Genomic DNA, 24,364 nt, shown 5'->3' on the forward strand with positions numbered 1-24,364 from the left:
TCAAAAAATAATTACACGCACTATCGAAATGTACGGCGCTGAAATAATAAGTATTTACCAACTTTTGTAGATAATGTTATAATGTACTGTTTCAAAAATAAGAAGCACTAGTACGGACCATCAATTAATATGTATTATTATAGATCTCTATATTGACTATGATAATTTTTCTCAACATATGAACTAGGGTAGAATTCTATTAATAGCACCGAGTCTTTGGTATTATTAAATTTTCGGCCCTTAAATGAATGGGTGGTTGATTGGATAGTACGATCTAATTGGTGAAAATGATCAAAAGAGTAGATCAAACAGTAAAAAATTTGGTAGCACAAAGTGTTTAATGCTATCGGTAGCATTATAGTCGAGCTCCTCAACATATATAATAGAGTGAGAAAAGATATAATTCTAGTTATCTTTTATCTACACATATACAGTCAAAATATCGTTGTTGTTTGCCTAAGTTTTTAAAGATAAATGGTTATCTCATATAGTACCACATATTAAAAGATTGTGAGCTTAAATTCTATTAGGCTCCGACCTTATAGTTCCTGATGAGCAAGCTCAATTACATTTTTTTGAAACAAAAATATATTATTTTCGATCGATTACAACGGCTATCTATGTCTTTTGAGCCAATTAGTATAATTGGTTAATAAATGAGCCTCGTGAGGTCAACTTTGGCACATGAGAGATGTAGAGAGTTTGTTTAATAGTTCTTAATTACTAGTTGTTAATAAAAAAAAATTGTGGGTTAATTTTGAATAAACTATTTGCCCATGTTGGTGGAAACAAGGGCAAACTTTTTGAATAGGGAAATTTTGATTGGGTGAAGCTCATAAGTTATGAAATGGAAGATTCTTTGCTTTAGTTTGGATTTGATTTTCAATTTTTGAAGTTAAGCTAGATAGAATATATGATGCTATGGGAACCATGCAAGCTACTTGATAAATAAATAAATAAATAAATATAGTTCGTGTAAGGGATGTGGACATGCGTATGTATGGAATTTGATTAATTTCCCTTAATCAATGCCAAGTGATCATCTCTTGGCATTAAAGGAAAATAGTTGTCTCATGAGTCCTACTCGTGCACTCTTTTTAAAGCCTAAATCTAATACTTATTTTATTTTATTCTGCACATCGAACAATAATACGCATGATCGAAAATCTTCTGATGCCATATGCGCTGCGTGATCTAGAACGTTTTACGCCATTTTAAAAATACTTCAACCAATGTATTTGTAATTTAGTGGGGAATCTCTTTAAAAATTTCAAAGCACTCCCCAATTCAAAATGAATTGAGATTCTCTCCTTGCAATGGAATCAAGTAGTTGAGGATGAAAATAAAGAGGGGAAAAAAAGGATTGTGAGTGTAAATGTCCTCTCTCGAATCAAAGTTTCATTTGTTAAGCATGAAAAATATTTTGATTTTCTTGTCAAATTGGTTTTTTTTTTTTCCTTGCCAAAAGAGTGGCTAGCATCCTGTGAATTTCTTGTGGGGCCTATATATTGAAAGATACAAATAGGGGTCATATGCTACATTACATAGTTCATGTGGGTTCCCACCCCCTAGTATACGTGACTAAAGATTAATGTTATGGGCGCAACGAAAGGTCCCCTAAAATGCTGTTCATTTGTCAGCTTTACAAAATGGCAGGATAATAGGGTGTTGATTGTTCCGTCTTTATATCATACTCGAATTCATGTCGCATTTGAATCCAACTGATGTCTAAAGAAGCACCTTGGTGTAGCTTTTGAGGTATTGTAACACTACTCACAGAGACAAAAAAAAAGGTGTACACTTTATCAACTAGATTAGAACTTAAAAGCTCCTCCATTCAAAGAGACCAATACCAAACTTTGTGCCGCACAACTTTTGCTAATCATTCTTTTTAAAGTTCATCATGGAATCAGATACTATCTATCTTTTTGACTGGTACCAGTTTGGTTACTATTCTAATGGAGGTTAACAAAGTTGTGGCAAATAAGTAGGGGAGCAAGAACACACACTTTTTAGTGTAAGTACTTGAAATAATCTTTACAGAGTACTTACTAAAACTTGAAACCCGGACCATTGGAATTTAACACAATTAACTGGAGATTCTTCAAAATGTGAGGACCCTACTATAACCCAAGTTCCAATATTTGTTCATCATTTATTTGTGTGTGTGTGTGTGTGTGTGTGTGTGTGTGTGTGTGTGTGTGTGTGTGAGAGAGAGAGAGAGAGAGAGAGAGAGAGAGAGAGAGAGGGAGAGAGGATGTGGTCCTTTTGAGAGGAGAGAGAGAGAGAGAGGGGGTGGTACAATACTTTGTAATGGGCATGACCCAACTGAGGACCACCTAAAAGATGTACTAGGTGCAATGCATAATGGATGAGGGTTCAACCAAGTGAAGAGGGGATCGAGGCGCAAATTCTCTACAATCCTTGTGTGTAGAAAATTCCTACATACTAATAATATGATCGCTCATTTGAAGTTCGGGGACATCTCAACTGTCCATGAATCCGAGATGAGCTCCACCTTCAGAATGACGGCTGGATTAACTAGTATACAGGAATTTCCTTCGCACTGAATTTGTAGAAAATCCATGCCCCGGGAAACAGCCTTTTCTTTCCTATTTTAGAAAGCCTTTTCTTTTCAGTTGCACGCAGAAGCCCACGCAGTTTTATGGGCCACTAAGTACCTCTCTTGCATTAGCCCAGCGAGCCCAGGATCACATATTATGTGAGTCTCATGGTTAATTTTAATCTGGGATTTTGAATACTCCGTAACTTCTTCAAACTGTAGAGAAAATTTTTCTCCATTGACCGGAAATTTAATTTAAACTTAAATCTGGAACTGTTAAAGATTTTATCGCAAATAGAGAAAGTTTGAGAATGTTGTTTCAATTTCCAACAAAGAATACATCGTGGGCTCCCCTAAAAAAAAAAAAAAAAAGGTTTACATACAAATTGCTTCTCTACAAAGCTGCAGGTTTTTTATTTTTATTTTTCTGGGGAAGCAAAAGAAGAAATGTCTGAGATCTAGTGTTTTGAGTAATACTCTTAAACATTATTGATAGGACATCGAACGATGACAATTGCTCTCGTCTTCAAAATCTACCTCTAAAATTTCCTACTCAAACAATGTCATTGCCATCTAGGGCAATACACAAATGTACAGACACATAATATTACTCATTATCATTGATCTTTCTCTCGAGATACTTGCTACCGCGAGCTTGGAAGTGCGGTGTTTTAGCATGCCAAAACTGGCCATCGGGGTCGAACTTCACTTCGCCAACATCTACTTCAGCAAGATTCCCTCCGCAGATGTTCATTCGTAGTCCCTTCAAGCATAACAACAAAACAATTTAAGTAAATAGAGTAAATCTTGTTAAGAGGCAGCTTTGGCACGTGAACTGAATCATAACTGGACAATCAACTCTGTACTCGAGCATAACAAAAAGCAATACTGGATATATCGAGTGTGTTTGAGGTTTGAATAAGAAACTGTAACATTTGACCGCTAAACTGTAATGTGTAGTATGAGCTGGCGGTTCAGCATCAGAAACACAAGAAGATAGCTAGAATATAATTACATCAACATGCATCAATGAAGCACAGATATAATTTTTAGAGTTGTCCAAAACCTTGCAGAGTTTTTCTGATGTGAGAAATTGTAAAAACTGTATTGTTTCTATGGAAAGGAGAACAAATATCCACATACAGGAACACATAGTATGAATAATACTGTGATGGTGGCAACAAGAAAAGAAAACTCAACAACACTATATTTAGTGAATGAATCTGTGCAATAAGAATGAAAAGCCCTTGTAGAAACTTACAACGATGCTCTTGCAATTGGCTGTAGTATCAATACTCTCTCTCTGTGTGGCTTGCTTTAATAGGATGTCAGGAGCACTTTAAAAATCAAGATCAGCGCCCTCTCCAGCATCCAATCAAGCTTCTTCTCCATGCATAGAACCGAATGAAGTTGATGAAATTCATCATTCACTGTGGAGTTAGAAACAAAAATCATGAGCCACAATCAATTCAGTTTCCGCATCCTTCCAACAGACAATATGTCCTCGAAGGCCTTCATATCATTAGCCGAATATGAAGGTACTCTTCCCCTGACCAACTTCATAACTTCCCTAGCATTCCGGTCCTTTGATATTTTAACGAGGCCTTTTAGCAGTCTGCAAATTGTATCGACACTCGGAAACCAATTCCTCTCCATGCTATCCTTGCACAACCTAAATGCCAGGTCAAACTCTTTTCCTTTGCAGAGGTAATGAACCATCGTTTGGTATATCTTGCTGTTCGGTTTGCACCCTCTCCCATGCGTAGCATAAAAGACCCTCTTCGCCATTTCGAGCTCGCCCATCATGAAGAACCCTTTAATAATAAGATTATACGTCACTTCATCTGGTTTGATACCGGAAACATACATGCTACGCACTAAATCATTTGCTTGCCAGGTCCTCCTCCTATTAACCAAGTATTGAATTCTGACATTGTAAGTAGCAAGATTCGGTGAACACCCCCTAAGTTTCATGAGATTCCAGAGCCCGTCACCAATTTCATGCCGACCATGCTTATAGAATGCCGAAATGAGAGTGGTATATGTAACGACATCAGGTTTTGGCTCTGCCTTTTGCATCGCTAGCATGACCAAGTAAGCGGTATCCAAACGGCCCATTTCACACATAGCCTTGATAATGGTATTGTACGAAATCTTATCCAATTCAATCCCATACTTGGCAGGAGCTTCGTCGAAAAAGATCTGGATATCGTCAAACCTTCGGGCTTGAGATAAGACCTTGAGTGTGGCATTGAAAGACTTTGCTGTCCGTGTGCATCCATACAGAGGCATTTCGTCGAACGTCCGGAGAGCATGGTCGGGCATTCCAGCTCTACCATACAGCGATATGATCCGAACTACGAATCCCTCACGACGGCCCTGAGGAAGGGTCTTTTGGTGCTCTAGAAGGTTCTCTACAAGGTCGAAGCGGCGGGCTCCGGCAAGACGGGACACCGTATCCTCAAACGCAAAGCGATTCTCGACTACGAGCCTATTATGCGCATTTGCCTTGAAGAGGTGGAAGAGCCTCTCGGGATCCTTCTCCGCCTTGATCTTCAAAAGTGCAGGCTGGTCAACACCCGGTGGTTTACGATCCAAATCCTCTGCCGAGGAGATTTGCTGATCGAATTCGGAATTCGGGCTCGATCGATTCCTCAAGACGGCGGCTTTGCAAGCGGCGATGGTCGGGAAGTTCTCCGGGCAATGATTCGACGCGTTAGCGTAGACAGCGAAATCGGTTTTTGTTCTTGATTTCGAAATGCCGGCGGCAATGCAGGTGATAGCGAACGCATCGACCGCGGCGCAGAGCCTGCGAAGCGTTTGCAGAGAGAGCATGATCCAAAACCCTATCTTTTCCTTTCGATCACACTATGCAACCCACGCCGCCATTTAGGAATTTAATCAAACACAATGCTTGCAACATGATATGTTAAAAAAAGGAGTAACAATGTCAAATTAATCCATTTTGACCACCACAAAAAGGGTTTTGATTGCTATTAACAAAACAAAATCAGTTCGGAAAAAAATAAAACAAATATATGAATAAGGGTAAATTCGGATCAATAAAACCCTACAAAAGAAGAGAAACAAGAGATTTGAGATGAAATGGGGAACAAAGAAATGGAGAAAAATTGGAGATTGAACCCTAGCAAGCTCTCGATTCTTGAGAACCAGTGGATTGCGAGCTTCTTGTAGGTATGAATCCAAGAGAGAATCGTGGGATTTTAGGGTTTGGAGTCTTTTTATTTCTATATTTTTATTTTTTGGTTTCTTACACAGAGAAATCGACCAGCATCGGAAAAGAATGTGAGAGGAAGTACGAGGCTGTGAGTCTTCCACAGCAACGGCCCGCGTGGAAGAGCCCAAAATACAAATGCAAAACAAATAAAAATTCGAATACATTGAAAATTTTGTGCGATTTTAAATACTCTACAAACAGTTAGAGATATCAAATAATATGTATAAATTAATTTTTTTTATAACGATATAAATATAACTGTTAAACTACAAGTGCGTTAAACTTACCCAAGTGTTTCATCTTCGACCCTTCCATCATCCCTAATTTGGGCTTATTATTGGGCTGGATCTTAATTGGGCCAAAGTGTGGCCCAAATTCTTGGGTCTCGCATTGAACCGGGCCTGGACTTTGGGGCAAATTATTTCCCTAGCGAAGTTTCCATTAGTTAAAAAAGTAATAATTATCAATCATTTCAATGACAAAGAGCTTAATAGTTAGCAAAAAGAATTTTATTACTTTATATTTTTAAATAAATTTATTTTTATAATTAATGAACGAAACAACTACCATGATATTTTTCTTTCTCGAAAAACTAATTAAGAAAGATTCATTTCCTAATTGAGTAGTTTGATGGGGTTTTTTAAAAAACATTTTTCCACTCGGTAAGGAGGCTTCGGAAAGTGATTTAAAGTTGCTTTTTTGGATGCTTGATGCTAAAAGTCTAAAAGATGACGGCGAAATCTCATTCCGCGAAGCTTCTGGCTACCAGACTGTTGAACGTGCATAGTCATTCGAATAGACCACAAGTAGGGAAGAAGTCAGAAATTAAGATTTGAGGGGACCAAAATTTAAATTTGACAGAAAAAAAATTTGACCTCAGATAGTAAAAAAAAAAATTTCTCAGATTGATTGATCAGTTATTACTAGCAACAACAATGACAATACGCTTAAAGAGAAATAAGACTGTAAGAGTTAAAGGAAAATGACTAAAAAATTTGAAAAAAAAAATTGAGACACAAACTTTATTAAAAAAATTAATTTGGCCCCCTAAAATTAAAATTTATAATATTTTAATTTTTATTATAAAGAATTTTTATGTAATTTTAAAATATTTAGAAAAGGCCATGGCCGCTGTAGGCCACTCAATGGCTCCGCCCCTGACCACAAGCTTCACTATTGTACTATCACTAATTAAATTGTATTTCTAAAATTTATACATTACACCATAATTTTTTTAAAAATATTTTAATTATACTTTTATTTTAGAAAAAAAATATATAATTTACTGGTTATAGATAACATGCATGACTGTCGCATAATAGAGTTTTTTTCGTATACGAGACCTAATGCGGATGAGGTAGGTATGATACCTTATAGGCTAAGTTTTGGACAAAGACGTAACATCACCATTAAAGAGGGCCTGAAAGATATTATGTTGGTAAAGAAAAAATATAAAAAATAAAAATATATAAAATTTATCTAAATTATGTATTATTTGGATTTTACTATATAATTTTTTAAAATTTAGTTTTACTATTCACTTTTTTTTATTTGAGTTCGTCAACGATATTTGTACTCTAAAATTTAAATTATTTATTTATTTTGATAAATATTGTGAGAATTGCGTGAAATATATCGATTAAATCTGTAAAAATAAACAACGCAATTAAATTTTAAAGTTAAAGATATTATTAACTAACTCAAATCAAACAAATTGAAAGGTTTGATAGCAAAATCAAAATTTAAAAAAAATAGATGGTCAAATTCAAATATTCTATCGTTCAGATAAGTGCTCTATATTTTCACCAACAAAGAATAAAAAAAAAAAAGGAATAAAGAGAGTCTAACAAAATTCTACATTCATAAATAAGAAAGAAAGAACTCTATATTTCCTTTTCATAACTTTCTTCAATCTTGTAACCAAACCCTACTTATTAATAAATTACATGTGAAAACAACTTATAAGTACGGAGATCTCCGTACTTTCGAAAGTATACGAGCCTAGCTCTATATGAGTACGTCTCTCGTGCTTTCGAAAATACGGATACCTTCGTACTTGTAAGTTATTTTCGATGATGGGACATCCGATTCAACGATCGATTCTGTTGGACATGATCTACGCTATTGGAATTATCTAGAAACCAAATTTCATAATTTTTTGACTTCGTTTGCCTAGTGAACAAGTAGGCTCAAAATGAATGGTTGAAAATAAATATCTCATAGAAAACAGTGATAAAGGATTCAAATTTCAAATCGAAAATATTGTTCTTGCTCTTGATATTAAATAGAATTTTCTATTAAAGTTTCATGTAATTTGGATACTTCTACACCGTTAAACTTAAAAACGGGCCACATCGACCGTTAAAATAGTCATTTTTGACCGCTTGGTAAATGATGTTGAAAAATTATAAAATTTGGTTTCTAGATAGTTCCAATAGCGTAGATTATGCCTAATGGAGCCGATCATCGAATCGAAAGTCCTATCATCGAAAACAACTTACAAACATAGAGGCATCCGTACTTTCGAAAACACGAGAGATGTACTCTCTCTCTCTCTCTCTCTCTCTCTCTCTCTCTCTCTCTCTCTCTCTCTCTCTCTCTCTATATATATATATATATATATATATATATATACACACATAAGAGTATAGTAGCCGGACTCATATAAAGTAGGGCTACTATACTCTTACGAGTATTGAACCCTTTGTACTCATAAGTTATTTTTGATGATGGGGCTTCCGAATCGACGATCCATTCCGTCAGATATGATCTAAAGTATTTGAACCTTCTAGAAAATAAATTTCGTAATTTTTCGAAATCATAATAAAGTCCATCATGTGGGTATAAAATGAACGGACGAAATCAAACGACGTCCTAAAAATGGATGATCGGATCCTTCAATTTAAGATCGGAGTTATTGATCTTTATCTAGGTAGTGAGTAGAATTTTCTATCAAAAATTTAACCGATTCCGATTCTTTTACACCGTTAAACTACCGAGTATCCCATACCGGCCGTTAAAAGTTGTCAATTTTGTGACCTTTTGATCGTAAGGTAAATGATGTCAAAAAATTATAAAATTTGATTTATAGAAGTTTTAAATGCTTTAGATAACGTTTAACGGTATGGATCGTTGATTCGGAAGCTCTATCATCAAAAACGACTTATGAGTATGAGGGCGATCATACTCATAAGAGTATAGTAGCCGGACTCTATATATATATATGGAGAGAGAGAGAGTTGAGTTAGGATACTTTTAGAAGCACCACCCACTTGGTGCTTATAAGTTTCTAACCCTTGGATCCACTCTATAATTACTAATATCTCCTGGATCAAACACTATTCCATCTACCACCACCCACCACCCACCGCCATCATATATATATATATATATATATATATATATAGTGGAGCTAGAATACCCCCAAAAGCACCAAGTGGGTGGTGCTTTAGAGTTCTTAGCCCTTGGATGGAGAGGTGTGAGGTTGAGATGATGATGGTGGGGGTGGGTGGTGGTAGGTGGAATAGTGTTTGATCCAATGGATATTAGTAATTAGGGAGCAGATCTAAAGGTTAGAAACTTAGAAGCATCAATGAGTTGGTGTTTCTAAAAGTATTTTAGCTCTACTCGTGTGCGTGTGTGTGTGTATATATATATATATATATATATATATATATATAGGGTCCGGCTACTATACTATTATGAGTACGATTGCCCTCGTACTCATAAGTTGTAGTCGATGATAGAGCTTCCGAATCGACGATCCACACCGTTAAACGTTATTTACAGCATTTAAAACTTCTAGAAATCAAATTTTATAATTTTTTGACATAATTTCCCTTACGATCAAGAGGTCACAAATTTGATAATTTTTAATGGCCGTTATGGGATACTTGCTAGTTTAACGGTATAAAAGAATCGAAATTTGTTGAATTTTTGATAAAAAAATTCTATTCACTACATAGATAAAGATCAATAACTCCGATCTTGAATTGAAGGATCCGATCATCATTTTTTTAGGACGTCGTTCGATTTTGACCGTTCATTTTATGCCCACTTGATGGACTTTATTATGATTTCGAAAATTTACGAAATTTATTTTCTAGAAGTTTCAAATACTCTAGATCATATTTAACGGAGTGGATCGTCGATTCGGAAGCTCCATCATTGAAAACAACTTATGAGTACGAGGGCTCCAATACTCATAATAGTATAGTAGCCATGGCATATATATATATATATATATATATATATATATATATATATAGATTGGAATTGAGCTATAATATTTTTAGAAACACCAATTCCTTGGTGCTTCTAGGTTTCTAATATTTGGATCTACTCCTTGATTATTAATAGTTCTTGAATTAAACACTATTTTATCTACCAACACCTACCACCATCATCCTAACCTTACATCTCTCCATCCAAAAGCTAAAAATTCAAAAGCACCACACTTGATATTTTTGAGGGTATTCTAGCTCAACTAATATATATTGATACATAGATAGCATTGCTTTTAAATTCTCTGTGTTAGCTGCTTGGAGTCTTTGGAAAGTAAACGGGTAGCGTTGATTAATAAAATGCTGGAAAATAGCCCAAAGTATAATGATGTGATTCTTGCATGCAACGAATCTAAGCTCTTTTTTTTTATTAGAATATTGAACATCACCAAAACAAATAATAAATGCAATTTGGCCGCCTCCGAAGGACCGAAGCTTCCGTAAGTCAACGACGCCACATGTGCTACACTTGATGCAACAACATCACTTATCTCTATCGTTTAGGTAACTAGCACAATATCAATTGTTTAGGTAATTAGTATAATATGCTATCTTTCTCTCTCTCTCTCTCTTTAATAATAATAATAATAATAATAAAAATAATAATATAAAACTTTATAAAATTTTAAGAATTCTCAATACTATAATATTTTGTATTAAATTTCCACAGTAACTATTTCCTTCCACGGTAATTTTTCATCCCTACATCTTCTTCTTCTCGTTAGCATAATCATCTTCATATCCCCTCCCCTCTCTCGCTCTCTTTCTCTCTAATATTTTTAGCTTATTGTTGGGTGTTTGGGTGTCAACTCAGAGAGAGAGAGAGGATTACGTACTTACTTGCTCATATCAACATGGTGGCGGCTGTAGACATAACAATCGCCGGATGGTTCGTCTCCGCTGTCTTGGGGAAGCTCCTGGAAGGCACCATCTACTTAGCGAAGGAGAGGAAATGGCGGAGCGCCATGCGCGCCGAGCTCGACCGGCTCGAGAAGGCGCGCCAGGACGCCGACAGCCTCCTCGACGAATTGGAACTCCACAAACTCCAAGAACAAGCCGCCGCCAACACCGCCGCCAACGTCGCGGAGGCTCTGCGCAGATTTAGACGACATAATTTTAGCTGCGATCCCTTCCGGAGAAGGTTGACGGACGTCGTGCGGAAATTCGACGAGATCGCGGCCGGCGTCGACCCGTTCGTTCAGCTGATCAGGAGCTCAGCTGGCGTCAGCGGCCGCAGGAGAAGCAGCACAGAGTACGACCGGGAGACCGGCTCCTTACAGACGGAGAACGACATGTTCGGTCGGGTTAAGGAGAAAGAAGAGATCGTGCGCTGGCTGACCTCGTCGACGGGGTCTAATGCCAGAAGCAGCAGTGCTGTTTCTCTTTTCTCAGTCGTCGGTATCGGTGGGCTGGGCAAGACGGCGCTCGCGCAGCTCGTGTACAATGATGCAGAAGTGGTGGGACGTTTCGAATTGATGATGTGGGTCTGCGTGTCTAACAACGCTTTCGACTGCACGGCCGTGGGGAAAAAGATCCTGGAATCGGCGACTGGAGCGCGGCACGATGTCGAGACCCTTGACGCAGTGCAGAAGAATCTCATGGTGACGAACAAGAGGTTTCTCCTGGTGCTGGACGACGTGTGGAACGATCAGGTGCTTGCCGGATGGGAGGGGCTGTTCGCGCCTCTGCGATCCGGGATGGAAGGAAGCAAGATCTTGCTGACGACCAGAATGAGATCGGTGGCGGAAATGGCGGCGAAAGCATTAGGGAAGGAAATGCCGGAGTGCATGAATTTGGAGGGACTAGATGACAGTGACTGCCTGCTGCTTCTCAACAAGCATGCATTTCGCGGTGTGAACCCGGATAATCATAAATTGCTGCAGTCGATCGGCGAGAAAATAGCAAAAAAGCTGCGGGGCGTGCCGCTAGCAGTGAAGACTGTAGGAGGGATATTGAACGACGACTTACGAGACGAGCATTGGACGAGGATCTTGGAAGTTGGGGCGCTGAATTCGGAGCAGGGAAGCGACGGAATCATGCCGATTCTCAGGTTGAGTTACGAGCACCTCCCTACGCACCTGCGACGCTGCTTCCGGCACTGCAGCATATTTCCTGAGGATTTTCAGTTCCGTAAGGAAAATTTGGTCCCGATGTGGGTGGCCGTCGGTCTGATTCCGGACGGAACGGAAAGACCGGAGGATGTAGGGAGCAGGTACTTCGAGAGCCTCGTGAGAAAATCTTTCTTCGATCCGAAGGACTTGCACTATGTCATGCACGATCTTCTTCATGAGCTTGCGCAAATTGTTTCTGCAGATGAATGCCTGAGAATTGCGGGCGATTCACCTGTAGAGATTCCGAAGAGCCTTCGGCATTTGTCTATACAGGCAAATGATTTGTCGGTGCTCCGGAATGTGCCTCCTTTAACAAATTTGCGCACCCTTTTCCTGCATTGTGATGCAGATAATCCCAAATTGGATGTTGCTATTGATGGAATGCTTTCTGGCTTAACAAACCTGCGCCTGTTGCAATTGTCCGCAAAGTACCTGCACATGTTTCCTGGCTCAGCCCGCCGCCTTATCCATCTTCGCTACTTGAGCATAGGACAAACTTGTATAAGTGGTCTGCCGCGATTCGTATGCAGGCTCTATCACTTGCAAGGCCTTGATCTCAAATCGAATTCCTGCTTCCAAGTCTCTCAAGGTGTGCCCGTAGATATCTGCAACCTGATGAATCTGCGAATCCTGTCCGTGCCCTCCATTCAATCGTTACCGAGGATAGGAAAACTTACTTCTCTTCAAGCATTGATATGGTTCAGCATTGAAGACAAAGCTGGACACCGGATAACTGAGCTAGGAAAGATGACGGGACTGCGCGAGCTGATGATCACAAATCTTGAGAAGGTGAAAAGCGCCGAAGAAGCTGCCGGGGCCAATTTGAGCAAAAAGGAGCAGCTTTCTCTGCTTTCACTTCGGTGGGGCACAGCTCCACGCGACGATGAATCAGACGAGCAATTGCTCGATCACCTCCGACCGCATTCGAATCTCAAGCATCTGGAGATCCATGGCTACAACGGCCGGAGGTCGCTGCATTGGATGAGAAACGAATACACCCCTCGTTTAGCTCACATTCGCATCTCAGGTTGCGCTCGGTTGGAAATCCTTCCTCCTTTTGGGCAGCTTCCCTACCTCAAAGTTCTTATTCTCGATAACTTGGAGGCAGTTAAGCAACTCGGTCCAGAATTTTACGGCGCTCATGGAGTTAGCAGTGCTTTCCCATCTCTAGGAACGCTACAGTTGAACCGGATGACGGGACTGGAGAACTGGGACGGAGGCGTGGAGGACGATCAATGGTTTCCTTGCTTGAACAAGCTCGGGGTCGCCAGATGCCCAAGGCTAAGTGCACTGCCTCCTATTCCGATTTGTCTCCGAGAGCTTGAACTGAATTTTTTGGAAATAACCACTCTTCCAAAAGTTTGGGTGCCGAATCAAACTAGCCGTCATCATATATCATCACCGCCGTCATCCCTTTCCTCCGTTGTTATTGTCGAATGCTCCAAGCTAAAATCACTATCACAAGGATTGTTCGGGCACCCGGAACGTTTGTTATGTCTAGAGAATCTTAGCATCCAGAATTGTGCCGAGCTGGTACATTCACCCGCGGAAGGATTTGCGAATGTCGTCAAGCTTAAGCGCTTCGCAATCCAAGGATGCAAGAAGCTTCTGCTGCTGCCGGCGATACCCGGCAGCTTCCTACCTCCGTCACTTCAATACCTTAATCTGAGTTCCCCCGGCGGTCTCGACGCGTCGTTGCGTCACTTACTGCACGGCCTCGCATCTCTCTCTTCCCTGAAGCTATCTCATTGCACGAACCTCACATCCTTTCCTTCGGGCGACGTCCTTCGAACATTGCGTACGCTGAGCTCACTGTCGCTTCAAAAGTGTCACGAGCTGGTGTCCTTAGATGGTTTGCAATTCCTCCCTTCCCTCAAAACCTTGGAAATTAAGGAGTGCCACAAGCTCATACCAGAAGCAGAAGCAGAAGTCGAAGCATCGTCGCCAATGTTAGTTGAGGTGCCTTCATTGGCACTCGATAGGCTCGATGTAGACGACCCTTCGATGTTGCTAGTGGTGCCATTAAGAAGCCTAACCTCCACCAGATCTGTACACATACGCGGCTGCTCACACATTTCTGCAGTAACTGAAAGTTGGTTGTCGCAAAACCGGGCCTCCCTCCAATCGCTAGTATTGGACGGTGGGGTCTCGCTGCAGTCGCTGCCTGATACCTTGCAAAGCCTCTCGTTGCTACGATATTTGGCCCTGCAAAATGCAGGCCAGCTCCAGAGCCTTCCACTACTGCCGCGGTCACTGAAGACTTTAAACATCTCTGGCTGTTGTCCAGAATTGGCGGAGAATTGCAAGACGGAGAGTGGATCAGATTGGCACAAAATTGCACATATCTCAGATATAACTATTTCACCGATAAGTTCGCCATCTAGCAGTCATTAGATGGTTCTACACTGGTACCTCTCATCTCCTTCATCCCTTCGCAACTTTTTACAATTCATTTTGATAGTATGATGCAAGAACACTTCTATCTCGCCATGTATGGCATCATTGATGTAGGAGTTGATAGCCAGGTTTATAATTGTTAAAAATAATATCGAATTTAATCTGTAGAGTCATATATTACTTTAAATGATTTTGTGTGGAAATCATTAAATTGGATATAAACGGATAAAGTCCGAATTTCATCAGACTAGTCTGTCAATTTCTCTGGGCTGATTTGTCGACTGTGTTACAGATAACCCAAAATTGTTGTCATTGCAGATCTGAGTTATCTTTTATTGTTTACTTTTGAAACATATAGATGTGATTTTTATTGTAGCAATTTATCGAGTTGTGTGCACTGATGAATGGATGGCAATTTCGAGCCTCAATAGAGAAGCAGAAATCTAAAATTATATGCTGCTTTTTCATCCCTATAGATTTAAGACATGTTGACTTGGTTTGATTGGTATTGCTTATATTTCTTTTGTGTCTTTAAAGCAGAAATCCCCTTTCTCTCCTTCTGACTCCTAGTGCTGTTAAAGCCCCCGAACAAGATCCATTTTCCTTTGCAGCAATCCTTCAACAGCCGTAACTCTGTGTAGAAATCCTCCTTGCCATTCTAAGAAGCTGGTCCATATACATTCGTAACAAAGAATTGTGTTCCACAGTTGGTTAGGGTCAGGTGGACTGTGATGGAATAGCGTCTCGCTAGCACTTCACTGTAGGAAAAGATGCAAGAGCTCCAACAAGTGATCAGTCCTCCGGATGCGCCATTAGATTCAACAAAAACACATTTGTCAAGAAAAGACCGAGCAAAACTACGTAGGAAGGACCCCGAAATGTACCCGACTTTAGATTCTTGAAGGCACACGACAACATTTCGAATCGAAGAGATTACATTCCGTACCACAAAACGTTTAGAAAGGTCGTTAAGCCCTCTAACATTCCAACTACAGACCCTAAGCATCATAACATAATAGACACCACACCCCAAAAAAAGCCAAAAAATGTCTACTATCCCGTGTACACGTCCGCGACGTGCTCATTTCTTCGCGAACCCAACGAGTTCTATCGCCTCCGCATCGTTCAGGATCACCCCACAGCAACGGCCCTTGTGGACGATTTTCTTTAGCATAGAATCAAAAACAGCATCGCCCCCCCCTTCTTGCTGTCGCATCTTTCTATTCAGCCCCCATGTAGCTAAGTTCATATCCTAAATGAATGAAGCGGGTAGCGTGCTACATTTTTCTCAAAGAAAAAAAAAAGAAGCAAACAAAGCATCTAATCTTTATGATATATTTTGTTACGATGAGCGCAGAAACATAAACAAAAAACGACGAACGTGAAGTAGACAAACTACAAGTATAAAATAAAATGAGCACAAAGATTTATGTGAAAAAAATTTTAAAGGAAAAAACGATGTACCGCGCCTCTAGGGCAAATCGAAGAAAGAAAAAAAAAAAATAACGGATTTTAGATCCGATTTGTTCCGCTAGGCACCACAAACAACTATTTTTCCTTCACAAAATTCTTTTTTAGAATTTATCGTATCGCGAAACTGTCGACGAATGGGTGACTCAAAACTAAAACAGATTATCAAATTTCGAGGCACATCTAACATATTTTAATTAAATTTCTAGCAACTAAGTTTGTTAATTCTAACCAAACTTCTTATGTCAGCACTATATAATGCCAGATGACTATTCCTGTCCAATTTTATTGGATAAAATAAAATATAGAAATTAAAATCCGAGCCCGGCCCGTACTACTTATGACTAGACTGGGCCTAACTCAATTACGGAAAAATTAACCGAACAAACTGACCCGTTTCATAAGGGTTACGGATGACGTGGTGCACTGGGTCCACAAAACTTTGTGCGAAAGTCAACGTAGTAGGAAACTACTTTGTGTTTCTCCTCCATGCTCTCTCTCTCTGTCTCTCTCTAGTAGGTATTGGTTGTTGCTTAGACATGGTAGGCGTAGCCCTAACGGTCGCGGGATGGTTCGTGTCGTCGATCATCGGGAAGCTCATCGACGGCGCCCTCGCCTACGTCAAAGACCACAAGCAATGGCGCAGCGCCATGGCCGCCGAGCTCAAGAGGTTGGAGATGGCGCGGCCCCAGATCGAAGGCCTCGTCGACGCGGCCGAGAACGGCGGCCTCAGTGTCCCGAGCCCCGCTCTCGAGCGATGGCTGTGGCAGCTCAAAGACGCCGTGGAGGATGCCGACAACCTATTCGACGAAATGTCTCACCGAACCATCGAACAAGAATCCGCCACATCCCGCTCCAAGTGGCACGCTCTGCCGTTCTCTAAGCGAACCACCGCATCCGGTCTGATCTTAGAGAGGTTGAGGGAGGTCGTGAAGCGATTCGACGACCTCGTGTCCAGGGTAGGCGCTTTTGCACATATCGTCGGGAGCTTACGAGATGGACGCACCGCGCGGAGGGTGCTGCGGAGGTATGAGATCGAAGGAGGACCCGGGACGGGCTCCTTGTTGGCGGCGGGTGAGGTGCTCGGCCGAGATAATGAGCGGACAGGGCTCATGCTCCGGTTGACTGGGCCGGCAGTTTGCGAGGACGGATCGAATTGCGGGGGAATTTCTGTTGTCTCTGTTTTAGGCATTGGCGGGGTCGGGAAGACCGCGCTCTCGCAGGACATCTTTGAAGATCGAGAAGTGGAAGGCTTTTTCGATTTGAAGATGTGGGTTTGCGTCTCGAATGCCTTTTAGCCGACGGGCATCTTGAAGAAAATGTGGGAATCGGCAACCAAAGCAAAGACCGATGTCGAGACCCTCGATTCGATACAAAGGAATCTCAAGGAGAAGTTGATGAACAAGAAGTTTTTATTGGTATTGGATGATGTGTGGAATGATCAGGATGAAACCGCATGGGATAATGTAATGGCTCTGTTAAGATATGGGCGGAGCAGAAGCAAAATCTTTCTGACGACTAGAATGAGATTGGTAGTAGAAATGGTTGGGTGGTCGGTGGCTGGGGAGATGAGTGAGCCCTTGAATTTGAAGGGCTTAGAAGAGAACGACTACTTAATGCTTTTCAATAAATATGCATTTGGTGGAGCAAACCCTGGCAATCATAAAAAGTTGCAAATTATAGCCAAAGAAATACCTAAGAAGCTCAGAGGAATACCGCTAGCGGCAAAGACTATTGGTGGAATATTACGAAAAGAATTAAGTGATGAGCATTGGACAAGAATTTTGGAAGGCCAATTAATTAGAACAGGGAAATGATGGCATCATGCCGATTCTTAGGTTGAGTTACCAACACCTACCAGCAGAATTGCAGCAATGCTTCCGTTACTGCAGCATATTTCCCCAAAATTATGAGTTTAAGAAAGAAGAGTTGGTCCATATGTGGATGGCTGTCAGTCTAATTGAGCAAAATCCAAATGAAGAGGAGAGACCAGAGGACATAGGAGGCGGGTACTTCGAGAGTCTAGTGAGAAAATCTTTCTTCGAACATAAACACTCATACTATGTCAAGCATGATCTCCTTCACGGCCTTGCACGGTTTGTTTCTGCGAATGAATGCTTGAGCGTTGTAGGCAATTTGCATGTACAGATCCCAGAATCTGTCCGACATCTGTCTGTAAAGACGGATGACTTATCGGTGATTAAAATGATACCACAGCTACAGTATTTGCGAACCCTTTTGCTACATTGCGACCGAAATGATCCTCAATTAGATAATGTAGTTGGTGATATGCTCAAAGGCTTGACAAACCTGCGCCTGTTGGGATTGTTTACCAAGTTCATGCTCGTGCTTCCAGACTCGATTGGGGACCTTATCCACCATCGATACTTGCATATAGGCCGAAATAATGTAAGTAAATTACCCCCTTCTGTATGTAGGCTTTATCACTTGCAAGCTCTTTATGTCCAATCGAACATCAGCTACAAATTCTCTAAGGACAGTATACCAGCAGATATCAACAACCTGATTAAATTACGATCTATCTCTTCAGAGGTAATTCCCATGATACCGAAGATCGGAAAACTCACTTCTCTTGAAGTGCTCATTGGCTTCAGCGTCAAAGAGGAGGCTGGATACAGGATAACCGAGCTAGAGAAAATGTCAGAATTGCGTGAACTGAAAGTCCACAATCTTGAGAATGTAAAAAGTCCCCAAGAAGCTGCCAAGGCCAAGTTGAATTCAAAGGCACACCTCGCTTCCCTGTCATTACAGTGGAATTCATTACGTAATGTAACAGAAGATGGTGTTAGTTTGGATAAGCAATTGCTTGATTGCCTCCAACCACATTCTAACCTCAAGCATTTGAGAATGTTTGGCTACAAAGGCAAGAGATCGCCGCATTGGATGGTGGCTCACTCGCTCCCTTCTCTAACTTCTGTCTGCTTAGAACGTTGTGATATGTGGGAAACCCTTCCCCCTTTTGGAGATCTTCCCTTTCTTAAACCTCTTATACTTACAGAAATGAAAGCCGTTAAGCAAATCGGTCTGCAATTCTACGGGACCGGTGGAGTTAATAGTGCTTTTCCGTCGTTAGAGCTGCTTCAGTTTGAAAATATGGAAGGATTAAAACACTGGTACGGAGGCATAGAGGATGAGCAGTGTTTTCCTTGCTTGAGTAGGCTTGTGGTAACTGGCTGTCCGAAGCTAAGGCGATTGCCTCCTTTACCCCTGAGTCTCAAAGAGCTCCATATAGGTTTTCTGGAAATAACCGCCCTTCCACGACTTTGGACGCCGCCAAATCAAAGCCACAGGAACATGTCATCACCATCGTTTCTTTCGTCCATATCTATTGTTCGGTGTTCAAATCTAAAGTCATTAGCCGAAGGGTTGTTCCAGGATCCCGAACGTCTTATTCTTCTTGAGGATCTTACAATCCGGGATTGCTGCGAGCTGGTGCATTTACCGGTGGAAGGGTTTGAAAAGTTTGTCAGCCTTAAACGGCTCTCAATCCGATCGTCCGAGAAACTTTTGCTGCTACCAATGATTCCTGACAACTTCCTGCCTCCATCCATCCACTACCTTACTTTGCAATCCTGTGGTGATCTTGATGTGTCGCTACCTCGCTTACTGCATGGCCTAACATCTCTCTCTTTCCTAAAGCTAGCCCACTGTTTGAACCTCACGTCCTTGCCCTCAAGCGACATACTCCAAAGATTGACTGCATTAACCTTGTTGATGATTCAAAATTGTCGAGAGTTGACATCACTGGGGGGATTAGAGTTCCTCCCCTCCCTAAAAATCTTGGAAATTACAGAATGCCGCAAGCTTGTCGGAGTAGCAGTAGCTGAAGCAGAAGCATTGTCGCTGAGGGCTGTGGAGGTGCCCTCTTTAGCACTTGACAGGCTCAACATAGATGACCCGTCACTACTGCTACTTGAACCATTGAGAAGCCTGACCTCAATCAAATCTGTGTACATTAGGGACTGTTCGCACATTCTGGCCTTACCCGATCGGTGGTTGCTGCAAAACCGAGCTACGCTTCAGGTGCTAGCGTTGTACAATGCAGTCTTATTGCAGTCATTGCCTGATAGCTTGCAGTGCCTCTCGTCCTTACGGCTTTTGGTTCTGCAGGATTTCCGCCAGCTACAGAAGCTTCCAGAGCTGCCGCGATCCCTAAAGACTTTAGACATCTCTGTCTGTCACCCGGCCTTGTTCGAGAGCTGCAAGAGAGATGGTGGCTCGGACTGGCACAAAATCGCGCACGTGTCGGATGTGAATATTGTTCCAATGAATATTGTTCCAATCTTATGGGCCTAACAGACTTGAGATGGCTCTTCGACATCGGTTCTTCCTTTTATTTTCTCCTGATGTTCACTATTTTTTTTTCACTCTCTCAGACAAAGTGTCTAATGTTCTCTTCTAACATTTTCAGCTGTAAACTATTTGGAAATAGACCAGTCAATGCTATTTTTTTCTTTTCTTTTTCCTCCACAGGCTCCCTTTCAACTTTTAAATTTTTTAATTTGAGATTAAATTAATAATTTTATTACAGACTGTTGCTCTACTAGCTATTACTTGTTAATTCTGATAATTCTTAATTTATTCAACTACAATTATTCAAATCAAACAAATTGTAATGGTGATCTATCCTATTCTCTAATTTATTTAACTTAAAAGTGCTCAAATTACCTATAAACAAATAAGGCTGGTAATTTCTCCTGTCCTATATTTGGATTTCACCAGGTGTGGTCCACGGATGATTTTGGTAGACCATGTCCAAGCATCAATTTCTCTCTCACATCCCCCAACAAAGCCACCTTCTAATTCTCCCCTTCTCCCTCCGCTCCCTCTCACCACGCTCGCACCGCCAATGGAGGAGAAGGCGACGAAACCCCGAGTCGAACGCGGCGGCAGCAGCGGCGGAGGGGGAGGCGGCGGCGGCGGCGGCGGAGGAGGAGGAGGAGGTGAGCTGGTGGAGCGGCTTCCGCAAGCCCTAATTGGGGAGATAATGGCGAGGCTCGACCTCGAGTCTCTGTGCTCGGCGGCGCCCGTGTGCAGAGCCCTCCGCGCCTCCGCCTCCCTCGCTCTCTCTTCCATCTCCTCCCTCGACCTCTCCGTGAGCTCCCTCTTCCCTCTCCTCCCTTCATGGCTTCGTCTTCGTCTTCTTCTCTTTCCCATTTTTGCATTAATAATGCGATGGGTGTCGCAAAGTTGCGATCTTGCTGCGGATTCTTCGTGTTAATCGTCGAATTCGAGAATATCACTTTTTTGCTGCAGATTATTCTTCTTTTCTCCCTCTTCTGCTAGAATAATGAGATAGGTTCTGCGAAGCTCGAGTCTTGCTGCTGAGATTCTTCTTCTGATTGTGTGAAATTAGGCTTTATACTATGATTCTTCACTGCGCTATCTTTCTCCAGTTCGGATGCATCTTCTTTTTGCTCTTGGGTGTCGTAAAGTTCCAATCTTGCCGCAGATTATCTTCTGATGGTGGAATTAGGGTTTGTTCTGATGATTTATTTACTGCAGTAATGTAATGTAATGTTTGTCTATTATTGTTTCTCTCCCCCTATTCTTACACATAACTGGTGATGCTTTAAGCTAGCTGAAGCTGCTGAACCCTCTGATCTTATATATAACTGCTGATTCCTTAACCTAGCTGAATCCTCAACATTATCCAGCATTAATGTTCATTTCCTTTTCGTCGGGAGCTGTTTAATTTGGAAGATGTAATTGGTTTATCTGTGAAAGGACTTCTCAATAATCATACTCTTTTTTACTTGTTTTGTTATTTTTTTCCCTCTATAAGCGTAACCTTTGCTTGACAAACAATATACCTAAAATTTCTGTGGTGATTATGTAGGGGTTTCCTCCAACAGCTAGCATTTTGAGTGGACTTCTCAATAATAATAGCTGCATTCGGAGCCTCACTCTCGACTGCAGTCAGTTAGATGATTCCTCCGTCAAGATTTTTGCGAAAAAGAATCTGCTCGAGCTCTCTTTGTTGAAATGTTCAATGTTCTCTTCTAATATTTTCACAGTTATCGGTGAAAACTGCCCCATGTTAAGGTATGCGTCTTATTTCACCAACAGCAAATTGTCCCATGTTAAGGTATGCGTCTTATTTCACCAACAGCAAATTGAAAATGAACAATAATGTAACAGTGAGCCACGAGCTAGTGAAAGATAACACTCTTAAACCAAAATTCGCCTGGGAACTTATGCACACTGATGTATTCACGCTCCAACCTCTCTTTAGTAATATACTTTGTCAACCAATCTCAAATATATTAGCTATCCAACAGTGTATATTCGTCTTTAACCTAATTTATCTTCCTTTCAAATGTCTTCTACTGTTGGTTAGACTCAAACTATATGCATGAGAATACCACATGAGTCTATCTTTTCTTTTCCATCTCAGATTGTTTTCACTGGATATACTTACTTTGGACATGGAGCCGAACAGTGTATGTGAAAACACTATAGCTCGGATGCTCAAGGGATTTTTGTATTTGGAGGTGAATTTTTTGATTATTAGATCTTTTAATATCAATAAAAGCATCATAGGTACTTGCAGTATGTGGGCCAAGTCTTTTAGTTTTCAATCTGATTTATTTATGCTTTATTTGCAGCATTTGTCAATAAAGTTCCAGCTAGTACATCCTGCTTTTGGTTTTTTTGAGTCTTCTCAATTCGCCCTTCCGAAAACCATTAAAGTTTTGTTGCTGCAACCTATACATGCTAGGCAAGCAAGCCGACTTATTCTCAACAATATATGCGACACTGAGCCAGTTGCACCCGTTGCAGCTGTTGGTAACTTCTATTTGGGGACGTCTTGGGGAAGCAATCTGCAATCCCTTACGCTTGTACTCAATATAATATCGGATCAACTCATCACCACTATCACCAAAAATCTTCACCATCTGGTCGAACTGTGCCTAGAAGACAAACCATTTGAGGAGCCCCTTTTGCTTCATGATCTGACCAATAGCGGGCTTCAATCACTAAGCCTTTGCCAAAACTTGACACGCCTCTCTCTCACGCGCAGTAAAACATACATCCCAGCCACTTTCAGAAGGGTGAATGATGTTGGTATTCTTCTTCTCGTTGAAGGATGTAAAAGGCTCGAATCAGTGAGGCTCGGCGGATTCGCCAGAGTGACAGATGCAGGGTATGCTGCAGTCCTCCACTCATGCAAGAGCTTGAAGAAATTCGAGATTGTAAATGCCTCATTCTTGTCGGACTTGGCATTTCTTGATCTATCTGCAGCTACCTCCCTCGTTGAAGTGAGATTGGTGTCTTGCAATCTGATAACCAGTGAAACTGCACTCTCTCTCTCTACATGTAGTAATATGGAAGTCTTAGACCTTTCTGGGTGCAAAAGTATTGCAGATTCTGGCGTGATTTCGTTCTCGAAGCTTTCTAAGTTGAATGTATTGGACCTCGGTGGATCTGATATCACCGATATTGGCTTATCCGCACTTGGTGGCGGGAGCTCACCGATATCTTCTTTATGTTTGAGGGGCTGTAAAAGGATCACTGATAGAGGTATCGCTCATCTGTTTAATGGCAAGGGAATTATCAGGAATACGATATTGACGCTAGACATGGGTTACCTGCCTAGAATATCAGATAAAGCTGTTGTTGTAATTGCAAAGGCTTGTACAGAGATCACCATTCTATGTATCCGGAATTGCTTCGGTATCACTAATGCATCAATAGAAGCTTTGGGTTCGCTGAATCATCTTGTTGGGAGAAGAACGATAAGAATGCTTGATGTTTCCAACTGTTGTGGATTATCTGTTGATTCTCTTATGTTCCTTGCCCCTCCTTTCTTTTGCGGTCTACGCTGGCTTGGTATTGGGAACACCAGTTTAGCGAGGAAAAGCAAACGCAGAGATATGGAACTTTTGGGAGGCAGGGTGGGTTTCAGGTTATGCATCGAGGGCTGCGAAATGGGCTGCAAAAATGGGTGGTACAGCCACAAATTTATATAGCGTTCGATATTCAAGTACTAAAATACCAGTTCATGTAATACTAGGACTAAGCAATGTGTTAGTCATTCCTTTTTATAAGAGTATTTGGACTATCATGCCAATCTGCATATTTCACCATTTGTTGTTTTGTTTTTTTTCCCTTTTTTTTTTTTCCCATATAACCTTCATTTGCTTTCTGAGGTTGAGTAGTATTAAGCTCCAAATATGATAGGGTCTCATTGCTCATCAAAGTGTCTTGCAAATTTATTGTTTTTTATGCATCATTTCAATTGAGAAACACAAATAATAATTTCCCGGGTGTCTATTCA

At 41.0% G+C, this 24,364-nt stretch overlaps 3 protein-coding genes across 4 annotated transcripts; 2 read left to right on the forward strand and 1 right to left on the reverse strand.

The window, feature by feature from the left end:
- LOC109706945 (pentatricopeptide repeat-containing protein At1g80150, mitochondrial) lies at nt 2,938-5,937 on the reverse strand. The gene is made up of 2 exons (XM_020227973.1): nt 3,825-5,937; nt 2,938-3,326 (listed from the first exon to the last, which is right to left on the reverse strand). The coding sequence occupies exon 1, from the start codon at nt 5,396-5,398 to the stop codon at nt 4,028-4,030; it is 1,371 nt and encodes a 456-aa protein (XP_020083562.1). The 5' UTR covers nt 5,399-5,937; the 3' UTR covers nt 2,938-3,326; nt 3,825-4,027.
- Nucleotides 10,778-20,553, forward strand: LOC109728224 (putative disease resistance protein At3g14460). The gene is made up of 4 exons (XM_020258592.1): nt 10,778-14,587; nt 16,609-17,306; nt 17,361-17,786; nt 17,863-20,553. The coding sequence occupies exons 1-4, from the start codon at nt 10,939-10,941 to the stop codon at nt 20,377-20,379; spliced, it is 7,290 nt and encodes a 2,429-aa protein (XP_020114181.1). The 5' UTR covers nt 10,778-10,938; the 3' UTR covers nt 20,380-20,553.
- LOC109706744 (F-box protein At-B) lies at nt 20,814-24,173 on the forward strand. Of its 2 annotated transcripts, none has more exons than XM_020227717.1 (4): nt 20,814-21,178; nt 21,923-22,128; nt 22,481-22,577; nt 22,692-24,173. In XM_020227717.1, exons 1-4 carry the CDS (start codon nt 20,819-20,821, stop codon nt 24,054-24,056), a joined length of 2,028 nt encoding a protein of 675 aa, XP_020083306.1. In that variant the 5' UTR covers nt 20,814-20,818; the 3' UTR covers nt 24,057-24,173. The 2 variants fall into 2 exon arrangements, with proteins under 2 accessions (XP_020083306.1, XP_020083307.1); XM_020227718.1 differs by lacking the exon at nt 20,814-21,178 and adding an exon at nt 21,186-21,560.

The sequence above is a fragment of the Ananas comosus genome, linkage group 2, assembly GCF_001540865.1.
Source record: "Ananas comosus cultivar F153 linkage group 2, ASM154086v1, whole genome shotgun sequence".
In the NCBI taxonomy this organism is placed as follows: Eukaryota; Viridiplantae; Streptophyta; class Magnoliopsida; order Poales; family Bromeliaceae; genus Ananas; species Ananas comosus.